Here is a 13,292-nt window from a genome sequence, read left to right on the forward strand (position 1 = left end):
TCACTAATGCGTACTTTGTTATTAAGGTTTTTTCTCTCTACCATCACTTTTCTTTTAACATCACTATTGAAAAGTCTAACTATCATTGGTTTTGGTCCAGGTTTGTCTGATGGTAAGCGGTGGATTGCAACAACATCCCGCTCTTCAAGGTGAACATTAAGATCCCTTCTCACAGTTTCTATAAAGTCTGATCGCAAATTCTGATCATCACGTCTGGGAAAGTTCATGACTTTGATGTTGTTTTTCCTAGAGTATTGCTCATTATAGTTTGCACTAGTTAATGCCTCTTGGTTCATTCTGGTTGAATCCTCTAAGCCTTTTTTGTTTTTAATAACTACATCTCTGGTTTGGTCAATTTGTTTTTTAAGTTCTTCATTTTCTATTGATAAGGCTTCAAACTTGTTTTGCATCTCTTGCATTTCTTTCTGTACTGTTACTAATTTAGTGTTTAGCTTCTTATCCATAGTTGATTCAAATCTTTGAAATAGTTTGGTCACAATAGAGGTAACAATTATTTCTAAATCATGGGTTCTTACAAGATCTTTTGTAAGTATGTCAAGATCATCTTTTTTGGTTATCCCCTGAAGGTTTGTTTTGATTTCATCAAGGTCCTTTTGTAGACTATTTAATCCACTAGTGTCCATGCTATTGTCTGACTCACTAGACAACTCTGAATGAGTTCTTTTAGGTAATTTAGGTTGTGTTCTAGCTTTTGTTTTATCTAAATCCTTCCTGGCTGACAATAGTGTTTGAACAGTATTAGTGTTAGTAGATTTCTTTTCCTTAGGATTTTGTCCAGTTTTAGTACTTGTTAAAGAATTGCCTCCAGGCATAATGTTGTTTATCAATATAACTGCTCACAATAGAAAATCAATAATTCAACTCTAAAGATCCAAATGAAAATTCTTTAGAAGTTCATAGATAAGTAATTCCACATCAAATTTCTTCAAAACATATATATTAAGAATCCAAATTCACTTCTTCATCCTTTGGTATTGGTTTTAATAACTGGCACTTTGAAAAAATAACTATATTCTGCAAAAACTGAGGAGCTGATTTTTATGGTGTTGACAGCTCGGCGGCCATATTTAATTTCTGTGTCATGTTGGTCTCTTGTGGAGAGTTAACGCTTATCTGTATATTATGAACATCCATTACTATATGTATTTACTTTCAATTCTAAGTTTTCTAATCGATCCATGGTGGTCATTGATATAGTATACAGACCCTCTCTATTTAATAAACTCTATGACCGCCGTGGATAGTAAACTTGGAAATGATAGCAGATAGAATTCTGAAAATACACTTTATTCGTAGTATATGTATGTTCAATATACAGAAAAACGCAAACCGGAAGTACATTCTGACTTAAAATTTTGTCCAATGACGGGACAATATCCGGATGCCTTTTTTCTCGTTTTTCTCCCAAAATAACTCAATCTGAATAATCATATGAATGGATGACAAATGCGACTTTGCACTGTACCTATAGGACACAGAGGAGTGTTGATTAATTCATTGTGGAAAGAAGAGAAGCGACACCCAAAATGAGGTCTTCTCGTTTAATAGTATAGATTTCTGCCTTTTTTGCAAGAGTTATCTCCCTTTTCAATGCAAATCTCCATAGGAATTTTAAATGGTGATTTTTTAGCTCCCCTGGCCGAAAGGCCAAGTGAGCTTTTCTCATCACTTGGCGTCTGGCGTCCGTCGTCGTCCGTCGTCGTCCGTCGTCGTCGTCGTCCGTCGTCGTCGTCGTCCTGCTTTAACTTTTACTTCTCCTCTGAAACTACTGGGCCAAATTTAACCAAACTTGGCCACAATCATCATTGGGGTATCTAGTTTAAAAAATGTGTCCGGTGCCCCGCCCAACCAAGATGGCCGCCATGGCCGCCATGGCTAAAAATAGAACATAGGGGTAAAATGCAGTTTTTGGCTTATTACTCAAAAACCAAAGCATTTAGAGCAAGTCTGACATGGGGGTAATATTGTTCATCAGGTCAAGATCTATCTGCCCTGAAATTTTCAGATGAATCGGACATTTCGTTGTTGGGTTGCTGCCCCTGAAATGGTAATTTTAAGGAAATTTTGCTGTTTTTGGTTATTATCTTGAATATTATTATAGATAGAGATAAACTGTAAACAGCAATAATGTTCAGCAAAGTAAGATCTACAAATAAGTCAACATGACCAAAATGGTCAGTTGACCACTTTAGAAGTTATTGCCCTTTATAGTCAATTTTTAACCATTTTTCGTAAATCTTAGTAATCTTTTAGAAAAATCTTCTCCTCTGAAACTACTGGGCCAAATTTAACTAAACTTGGCCATAATCATCATTGGGGTATCTAGTTTGAAAAATGTGTCCGGTGCCCCGCCCAACCAACCAAGATGGCCGCTATGGCTAAAAATAGAACATAGGGGTAAAATGCAGTTTTTGGCTTATAACTCAAAAACCAAAGCATTTAGAGCAAATCTGACTGGTTAAATTGTTCATCAGGTCAAGATCTATCTGCCCTGAAATTTTCAGATGAATCGGACATTTCGTTGTTGGGTTGCTGCCCCTGAAATGGTAATTTTAAGGAAATTTTGCTGTTTTTGGTTATTATCTTGAATATTATTATAGATAGAGATAAACTGTAAACAGCAATAATGTTCAGCAAAGTAAGATCTACAAATAAGTCAACATGACCAAAATGGTCAGTTGACCACTTTAGAAGTTATTGCCCTTTATAGTCAATTTTTAACCATTTTTCGTAAATCTTAGTAATCTTTTAGAAAAATCTTCTCCTCTGAAACTACTGGGCCAAATTTAACTAAACTTGGCCATAATCATCATTGGGGTATCTAGTTTGAAAAATGTGTCCGGTGCCCCGCCCAACCAACCAAGATGGCCGCTATGGCTAAAAATAGAACATAGGGGTAAAATGCAGTTTTTGGCTTATAACTCAAAAACCAAAGCATTTAGAGCAAATCTGACTGGTTAAATTGTTCATCAGGTCAAGATCTATCTGCCCTGAAATTTTCAGATGAATCGGACATTCCGTTGTTGGGTTGCTGCCCCTGAAATGGTAATTTTAAGGAAATTTTGCTGTTTTTGGTTATTATCTTGAATATTATTAGAGATAGAGATAAACTGTAAACAGCAATAATGTTCAGCAAAGTAAGATCTACAAATAAGTCTACATGACCAAAATGGTCAGTTGACCACTTTAGGAGTTATTGCCCTTTATAGTCAATTTTTAACCATTTTTCGTAAATCTTAGTAATCTTTTAGAAAAATCTTCTCCTCTGAAACTACTGGGCCAAATTTAACCAAACTTGGCCATAATCATCATTGGGGTATCTAGTTTAAAAAATGTGTCCGGTGCCCCGGCCAACCAACCAAGATGGCCGCCATGGCTAAAAATAGAACATAGGGGTAAAATGCAGTTTTTGGCTTATAACTCAAAAACCAAAGCATTTAGAGCAAATCTGACCGGAAGTAAAATTGTTGATCAGGTCATGATCTATCTGCCCTGGAATTTTCAGATGAATCAGATAATCTGTTGTTGGGTTGCTGCCCCTGAAATGGTAATTTTAAGGAAATTTTGCTGTTTTTGGTTATTATCTTGAATATTATTATAGATAGAGATAAACTGTAAACAGCAATAATGTTCAGCAAAGTAAGATCTACAAATAAGTCAACATGACCAAAATGGTCAGTTGACCACTTTAGGAGTCATTGCCCTTAATAGTCAATTTTTAACCATTTTTCGTAAATCTTAGTAATCTTTTAGAAAAATCTTCTCCTCTGAAACTACTGGGCCAAATTTAACCAAACTTAGCCATAATCATCATTGGGGTATCTAGTTAAAAAAATTTGTCTGGTAACTCGGCCAACAAACCAAAATGGCCGCCATGGCTAAAAATGGAACATGGGGTTAAAATGCAGTTTTTGGCTTATAACTCAAAAACCAAAGCATTAAGAGCAAATCTGACAGGAAGTAAAATTGTTGATCAGTTCACGATCTATCTGCCCTGGAATTTTCAGATGAATCGGATAATAGGTTGTTACATTTGTAGGTTGCTGCCCCTGAATTGGTAATTTTGAGGAAATTTTGCTGTTTCTTTGTTATTATCTTGAATATTATTATAGATAGAGATAAACTGTAAACAGCAATAATGTACAGCAAAGTAAGAACTAAAAATAAGTCAGTATGACCAAAGTAGTCAATTGACCCCCTAAGGAGTTATTGCCCTTCATAGTCAATTTTTAACAATTTTCTTAAAATTTGAAGATTTTCAATAACATTTTCCACAGAAAGTACTGTTATAGATAGAGATAATTGTAAGCAGCAAGAATGTTTAGTAAAGTAAGATCTACAAACACATCACCATCATCAAAACACAATTTTGTCATGAATCCATCTGTGTCCATTGTTTAATATTCACATAGACCAAGGTGAGCGACACAGGCTCTTTAGAGCCTCTAGTTTAGTCTTCCTCAAGTAAGATTTTATGGGACTTTTTTCTGTGTATATTTGGAGTATAATGCTAAAGATTAAAATATAAAAATCTTCTATTGCAATTACTTTCAGGTTAGGGTCAAATTTATGCTAGATTGACTGGACTAGTAGTTTATTACATGTAGATAAACGTGAAAAATAATTGTCCTCTCTAAGGAGGTATCATAGTTGTGATTCTTGCGATCTAAACACCATGATATGGAGAATGCTCTGATTGGCTTATTTATTTTATCATTTTTGTTATCTATCATATGATTGGTTGTACATGTGCACATTTCAAACAGGAAGTCTTATCTATGACTAAAAGCTAGTCTGATGACGGAATCACTATCCAGACACCTTTTCTGTCGTTTTTCTCCAAAAATAACTCAATCTGAATAATCATAAGAATGGATGACAAATGTGACTATGCATGTTACCTATAGAACACAGAGGCATGATGATTAATTTATCGTGGAAGGAAGAGAAGCGACACACAAAATGAGGCCTTCTCGTTTAATAGTATAGATATATTTATGGTTTAAAAAGGCTTGTAAGGTGTAAATTTTCATCTAACCTAACTTTCATGGTTCAATATGATTTTGAGGTGGGCGCAGCTGGGTGGGCATGTTTGTTTGTCGGGTTGGTCTGAATTTTGTCAGTAAATTTGACTTCATTTTCATGGTTCATCGTCATTGTTAAAATTTTGTGGTTAAATCACATTAAATTAATTATCTGATATAAGCATTCTAAATTGTGGTCTGAGGGGAAACCTGAAACAAACCTTTTTTATTTGCATACATACATGACATAGTTAGCTCTACTAACATGACATATTTAGATATGCTTAAATTGGAGTTTTTCACTGTTATGTTGAGAATTCTATTGAATTAGAAAAAGAGGATCAGTATTAGAGGATCTACAAAAAAGGTTTATATGACTGAATCAGGTCCTTCTAAAGCTCTTTACATTAAGTTTCATCGAAACAAGAATGTCACAAACTGAAAGTTCATTGCAGTCTTATTCTAAATCTTGGAAAATTTGTAAAGATACCTTGCCTTCCATATGACATCAACCATTGCTGTCTGTAGAAAAGTATACAACTGAATGTTGATATTTATTTAAAAGAAGAAAGGCTGTAAAAATGGTCTTGTGATGGCCTTTTTAAGAATTGAGTAATTACACTGTACCTAGACTTGTATTTGTTTTTGTTCATTATTTTGAAACAAAAATTAGTAAGTCTGTTTTCTCATTTGAATTTTTTCATTTTTTCATTTCGGGGTCTTAGCTGGGTTTAACTCATTGTTTAAGGTCACACAGTGATCATAGTTGTTAATATCTGTGTCTTTTGGTCTGTTTTGCAGAGATGTCTCATTGGCAATCATACTGCATCTTCCTATTTTTACATTGGCAGGCATTATAGCTGACTGCATGATTTGCATAAATTTATAATTGAATGATATTAACAAATTATTATATGTAATCAAATTTTTATAGCAGTACTTTTTTGCTATTTTATCTTTCATGTAAGAAATAGATATAATTATTGTTGCGTTGATTTTGCATTTTAAACAATTAAGTATACTCAATAAAAGACTTTTTTTTTCTAGGTGCCTGTGACAAAGAAGGAATATGGACCAATTACCCATATAGAATTTAGCCCTGTCGAACCACATAATTTTGCAGTGACAAATTCCACAAGGGTAAGTGATATATACATATAAAATATACTACTGGATTTTTTTTCTTCAAAAAGGTTTTTAGCAATGTTTAGAATTTCATATTTAAACAAGTTTAAACAACAGCATGCTTCCAACCAACAAAGTATTGACAAAACAATAGAAAACATAATTGTTAAACTAGTGACACTGTAGCTTAATATATTTAAACTAGTGACACTGTAGTCTGTAGCTTAATACATTTAAACTAGTGACACTGTAGCTTAATACATTTAAACTTGTGACACTGTAGCTTAATACATTTAAACTTGTGACACTGTAGCTTAATACATTTAAACTTGTGACACTGTAGCTTAATACATTTAAACTTGTGACACTGTAGCTTAATACATTTAAACTTGTGACACTGTAGCTTAATACATTTAAACTAGTGACACTGTAGCTTAATACATTTAAACTAGTGACACTGTAGCTTAATACATTTAAACTAGTGACACTGTAGCTTAATACATTTAAACTAGTGACCCTGTAGCTTAATACATTTAAACTAGTGACACTGTAGCTTAATACATTTAAACTAGTGACACTGTAGCTTAATACATTTTAAACTGCCGAAGAGGTTACCTCTTATAAGCAAAAGGTTGTCTTGTTAGGTCACCGACACTCTTCTTGTCCCAATGAGTTATGTTTGTAAAATTGAGAATGGAAATGGGGAACGTGTCAAAGAGACAACAACCCAACCATAGAACAGACAACAGCAGAAGGTCACCAATAGGTCTTCAATGCAGTGTGAAACTCCCTCACCTGGAGGCGTCCTTCAGCTGGCCCCTAAACAAATATCTATACTAGCTCAGTGATAATGGAAGTCATACTTAACTCCAAAAATTGTGCATTTTTAACCACAACTCAAACTGCAACTCTCTTAAGCTTGTAAGGTCTGTTTCCTCTGGTCCCTATGGCGACCTTTATATACATGTGGACAGTTTGTTTATTTATATTCCTCTGTAGTATATATTATAGTTTTTAAAAGTGGTTGCAATGAAAATAATATCAGTATAATGAATAATTGTGGTTTATATCCCTCTAGAATGATCATGGAGAGAGCTTTTAATATACAAATACACCCATTTAATAAGACTATAATTCAACGATGAAAATTAAAAGTAGGCTATATTTTATTGTGAAGATTGTAATTCAAATGCTTATGTTCTCCCTACTCACTAAATATTCTGTTTTGATAAATTCCAAGTATTTATGGCGGGAGGAATATAAAATTGTTCTTTCTAATTAATGCAAAACCTGTTTTAATCAGTGCCAGAATTTTTCTACATGTGATATATAGTTGAACAACAGTACTTGATGTACCCCAACAGAGAAGACATATCATCACATACACAATACATAATAACACAAGTATATTTTGATATGATTCTTGATTAACAGTATTATTTCCAGACATAAAGACAATCAGAAGAAATAGTTGTCATGCATTGAATCTGTGTCTTTAATTAAAATCATCTTCCTTACTTTTATTGTTACATATGCACGTGGCAATGCAGATTTTTTGTATCTATTCATTGCTTATTAAATTACAGTGAAAGAAGTGCATTAATTAATTAGTTGGTTATTAAGGGGAGGTAACTAGTTCATCAAGGTGAATAACTGAGATATGTAGACAATATATAGGGCAATGGATACATTCCATAATTATTATAATTAATAGCACCCCTTATAAAATTTAATTCAAAGACATTGCTGCATATTTTTTACTTTTTATGCCGATGTTTACAAAATGAATGTGTTTAATATTTTAGTTATATTTTAAAATCAATGAGCTTTTTTTCATTGGTTCTGTTGTTTTTTACAAAAAAACTTGGAAATGAAGTTAATTTTTTTTTTTAGCCAAACTTATTTCAACAAAATAGCTTTTGAGAAAAAAAAAAGTCAAAAGATGATGTAACTAAAAGTTCATAACTTGTATTACTACTTTGAATGAAAAGTAGTATAGGGTGAATGTAAATAAAAAGACTTCAACTGAATTAGATAGGTAGTATGGTCAAGACAGATTTGACATTCATAAGTATTCTTAAAGTTATACAGCCCACTTATAAAAAGTCTAGCTAGGTAAATGGTATAAATTAACAAAGACTCTTAACACTTGGTCAATGAAAATCATATTTGCAGAAGCCACTTAACGAAATGGAATGGTCATTGAAAATAGTATTAACCGGTATAATTAAACCACTTTTTGTCATGTTATACCCTTAATTATAATAGATCATGTGCAAGTAAAACAAAGTGAAATGTGAAATGTTAACTATAATAAATTATACTAATGAAAACCTTTTCTTTGGTGGATAGTTGTCTCATTGGCAAAATCATTCAATTTTGCCTAAATTTAAAAAGCTTCATCTGGCTTAAAAGTCACATGTTTCTTTAAAATTGTTACACCAAAAAAAAGTTCCTCTACTAGTGTACCTGAGCATGAAGGCATAAATATATGTAAATGCAGATATTTATTTTTTACGAACATGATCCATTGAAATATTTTTTTTCCAGGTACAAATATACAGCCCTAAATCATTACAAGTTGTAAAAACAATAAGTCGGTTTAGAGAACAAGCACATTGTGGTAGTTTCCGTGACGATGGACGATTATTGGTGGCCTGTGGTGATGGTGGTGAAGTTAAACTATTTGATGTTGATGGGAAGTCCTTACTGAGAGTGTTTAAAGGTCACAAAGGGTATGTTGTCAGCTGACTTGATAAAACTCGCCATTCTTTAGTCTATAAGCAAAAGTTCATTGCAAGTTTTCAAACTACAATAAAAATACCAGTTGCTTCAAAGAATTGAGAAAATTATCATTATTTTCTTTTCTTTCTTCCAATGCAATTATCCATACCTCTTGATTAAAAGTACCAACAGACTGATAATGTTTACTGCTTATAATTGTAGATCAGTACATGTGAGCAAGTTCCTGTCCGACAGACTCCATTTGTTCTCGGGGTCAGATGATAACACTGTTCGTTTGTGGGACATTCCTACTGAAAATCAACTGATATCATACAAAGACCATCAGGTAATTATAGAGCATGGTGCACATTGATATAAATGTAATTGATATATTCTCTTGGTGATTAAGGTGATACATAACACTACAGGGAGATAACTCTGTATAAATCAGCATAACATTTTAGTCACAAGATTTTGTTCAGGAAATATTAAGCTTTTAAATTATCAAAACTAATGTTTGTCAAACTGCTTTATTTTTGTCAAAGGGTCAAATAAATATTTTGTAAAAAATTTTATGAAAGATAAACGTCCCAAATTAATTTTAGTCAAGGTGTTTGGTACCACCATAACCTTGTCAAAGGACAAGGGAAAGAATCTCTCCAAATGTGGATAAATATTGCTGATCTGTTGTAATCAGGACGTATGGTGAGATTGTTCATTTGGTAATGAATTGGAATGCACATTGTGACACCAGGATGTTTCACATTTCACAAACTTATTGCAAGGAACCAGTAATACTTTCAAATCATATAATTTACATAGGCCAACATGCTAGCATGAGCTATTGCAACAGTGTGGACATCCATTGTCTGTAGCCAGCAAACAAACATTACCAGAAAAAATATAAAGAAGGTCCTTATTTTGTGCATGATGGCCAATGACATGGTAAACATTGTTCAGCTTAAAATTTCTTCTCATCATAATCTATTTCGAATTGATATGATTATTTCAGGATTCTCTCTGTATATAGCTACATATAATTTCCATATTTTCCTGCTAGTCACATGTTTCAAAGCCAGGCGAGTCATTAAGGTTTTTTTAAAGCTTTTTTCACTGTATACATCCTTTTAACCATTTTTATACAAGTTTTTTAAGCACACTGTAGACTGGTTTCTGAATTTCTGATTTTGAATTTGGTAGCAAGTAGCATGGTGAAAGATTAGCTTATTCTACAATAAAATGATCACTTTAAAGACAATTTTGGTTAAGGAATTATACATATTTATTCAGAGATATCATGGTGCACTTTCATATTAAAGTTATTAAAGACATTGATGTGGTGACATCATGAAGGGGTGGGTGGAAGACAAATTGGTTGTTTGTTCAGTTATTTCAAAAGTGAATTATAAAAGGTGTGCCTTAAATTCCTTTAGAAAACTAGCAGTAGAGATTCTTTGTAATGGAGGATTATTCTACATCAGTTTTATTGGCGGGATCCAAACAGGATATCAGAGCTGTCATCTTTACTGTAAGGGAAAGATTGATTCAACCACTAAATGTTGAATTATTTTTCAAGAAAAGTAAAGACATTTTTGAGATGACAACAGAAAAAGTACACTATTATTGTTTATTTTGTTATTTATTCTGAAGAATTTGACACAATACATTTCTCCTGATTTAATGTGGCATATTCATCACTTAGATTTTATTGCAGAGTAGCATATTTCACAATTACAGTGGGAGGGTTTGGTTTATAAGTTTTTGTTTTAATAAAACCAAGCATTCCGCTAAGTAATATAATTCTAAATTATCCAGATATAAAAATGGTAAATGTATGCACCCCAGGGGACTCAGACTTAAATCTTTCAAATTCATTTTGATATTAAAACAAAACCATAATTCCACTTAGGTCAGTAAGGTTCCTTTATGATTGTTTTATTTTGATATGTTCAGGAAATAATGTTTTATTTTCAAGTGTTTTCACTTTTAGAAGAGATTTTTCTCACAGCTTGATCCCCACTTAGGCTAAGTCAATCTGACAATGTTTTAATAAAACAAAGTTTTGATACACTTTAATAAATGGCAGCTTCCTGCTATCAAATTTTTATATTTTTATTCTGCCCTTGACAGGGAATCTAATAAATATCGGGGGCCTCAGGAAGGATTTGATTCTTTACAGATAGCATCAGATCTGATTTTACATGTATGAATGCATAGATTATATTTCCTGAGCTGGTTTTTGTCATTTCAAGTTGTATGCTCATATTGATGAAGACACTCAAAAGGTGTAAGAAACTGAGATCTTTGTTAATTTAATGATGAGGGATAACTTTATAATGTCCAGCGGCAAATATCACATGCTTGAAGCTTCTTTACTGTAGACTATACATGTAAAGGTTTGACCATATAAGTTGGGAAAGAGGCAGTCAGTTTATCAGCTAATTTATACACCTGAACATTTTGCACCATTTGGAGGAATAAGTCTTAAGAGATCATTTGTAGCATTTTAAAGATCCATGAAGGCAGCAATTTATTTGAAAGATCAGAGTATAAAACAACATGTATTATAGAAATGTTTTTGAAACATATTATCAGAGCCCTTTTGAAGTTGCTTTCAAATGGCATATTTTGAAAGTCCTCAGCATAAATGATTCCTTAAATCAAAGTCTTTACCTCAAAAACCTATAGTCGCAAGTTGTGGTCTCAACATGGAAAAAGAACTAAAGGTTAATTAAATTAATGTGCAAAAGTTGATGAAAAGAATTCAGATATGACACATTGCTGCCTATATAATGAAAAAGATAAAACATGTCGTGGGACAGTTTCATTGTTCTATCCTTTGCAGGAATTCATAGACATAGAACTTATATTATTATTGTATATTGAAAAAAATCCCATTAAATTGTTGATAGACATTGGTTAAAGAAATAACTTATAGCAGGGAATCTAGCTATAATCATAAACTACAATGTCAAACTATAATTCGACTTTGGTGCTGAAGTGTTCTGCAAAGCTGTGTCAAGATTTATAATTGCATTAAAGGCAACCTCAAACCATTTCTATTTTATGTGTTAGAGAAATGTCTATTGAGACAACTGAAGAAAAAAAAGAAGCTAAGTAGTTTTATCAAAAGCATAATTTACAGTCAACAAACCTTTAAATTGATTACATAAATTTGTCTGTAATTGTATGAAATGTACCTTTAATTACCTCTGATATAAATAGATATTAAATTGTGTGCCACATGTTGAAATAGACATACCTTCAACATTTACTTCAATCAAACAGCATTAAGCTGAATTAAGCTAGAGATTCGGAATTATTAACTAGAAAATTATTATGGCTTCGGCAAATGTCAGGTTGGGGCTTGTTTTCTATTAAATAATTACTGCTGAAAAGTTTGATTTCTGTTTAATAATTAATGTTGAAATGTACTTGGTAATAACGAAAAATTGAAATTAATTGTGTAGTCTGTTATATAGTATATAGTTATATAGTTATGAGAGAGAGAAGAAAGAAAGGATGAATTGCTGAATGAAATTTTATTAAAAAAATATTATCTTATATATATATTAGAAATTTGGAATCAACATTGGACAATTGATTTCGTAGTTTATATAGAATCTAGTTGTATAGTTGTAAAAGAGAGAAGAAAGAAGGGAAAAATCATTAAATAAAATTGAATTAAAAAACCTTCATCTTATTTTTATACAACCGCAGAAATTAAAAATTTTTGGTTGTATATTGGTTTGACGTTGGGCTTAAATTAAAATATTGTTTGTTTGCAGTTTACCGACCGACCCTCGAAAATCCGCCCGACTGGGAAAATTTTATTGCTTTTATTATGAAGAAATTTTTTTTAATACATTTGTACTTCTATTGACGCGATCCGGAACGTCAGGTTTTTCCGGCATTGATTTAAAGTCTTGGTCAATTACACGTTTGAAGTTCGTTTTTTCTTCTCTTCCTGTCAAGCGTTCAAAGGACGCTTTAATGACAAAGCACATGGATATTGTTTACCGGTATCCATGAAGTAATGGAAGAGTATTTCACCGTGTCGTCTTCTGTAAATATTAAAACTAATAATAAACAAAAAAGTGTGGTAGTAAATCGTTTGTACAGATTTAGACAAAGCAAAACATGGAATGATGTATTTGACGATATCATGGACGAAGATGCTGCAGATATCCGTAAAACTGACACGATAACCGTGTCAGTGTCAAACAAATATGGTACAGAATGTTTTGAACCGGACTTTAATGAGCCAATATCTGTTGTCAAACAGTTTGACAGCAGTCTAAAGTATGCAGTTTTTACAATCGATCGTTGTGAAGACAACAAATGCGAAACAACGCCTGTACCTGCAAAGAAGGACGCATTTAATTGCTTATGGAGCGA

At 32.6% G+C, this 13,292-nt stretch overlaps 1 protein-coding gene across 1 annotated transcript in view; it reads left to right on the plus strand.

The window, feature by feature from the left end:
* LOC143072094 (U3 small nucleolar RNA-associated protein 15 homolog) overlaps window positions 1-13,292 on the plus strand; it is a 72,786-nt gene that overhangs the window by 12,379 nt on the left and 47,115 nt on the right. Inside the window, exons 2-4 of the mRNA XM_076246881.1 lie at window positions 6,093-6,185; window positions 8,721-8,905; window positions 9,117-9,240. Of these exons, the coding sequence (XP_076102996.1) occupies window positions 6,093-6,185; window positions 8,721-8,905; window positions 9,117-9,240 (402 nt within the window). The remainder of the gene's footprint in view (window positions 1-6,092; window positions 6,186-8,720; window positions 8,906-9,116; window positions 9,241-13,292) is intronic.

The sequence above is a fragment of the Mytilus galloprovincialis genome, chromosome 4 (assembly GCF_965363235.1).
Source record: "Mytilus galloprovincialis chromosome 4, xbMytGall1.hap1.1, whole genome shotgun sequence".
Lineage (NCBI taxonomy): Eukaryota > Metazoa > Mollusca > Bivalvia > Mytilida > Mytilidae > Mytilus > Mytilus galloprovincialis.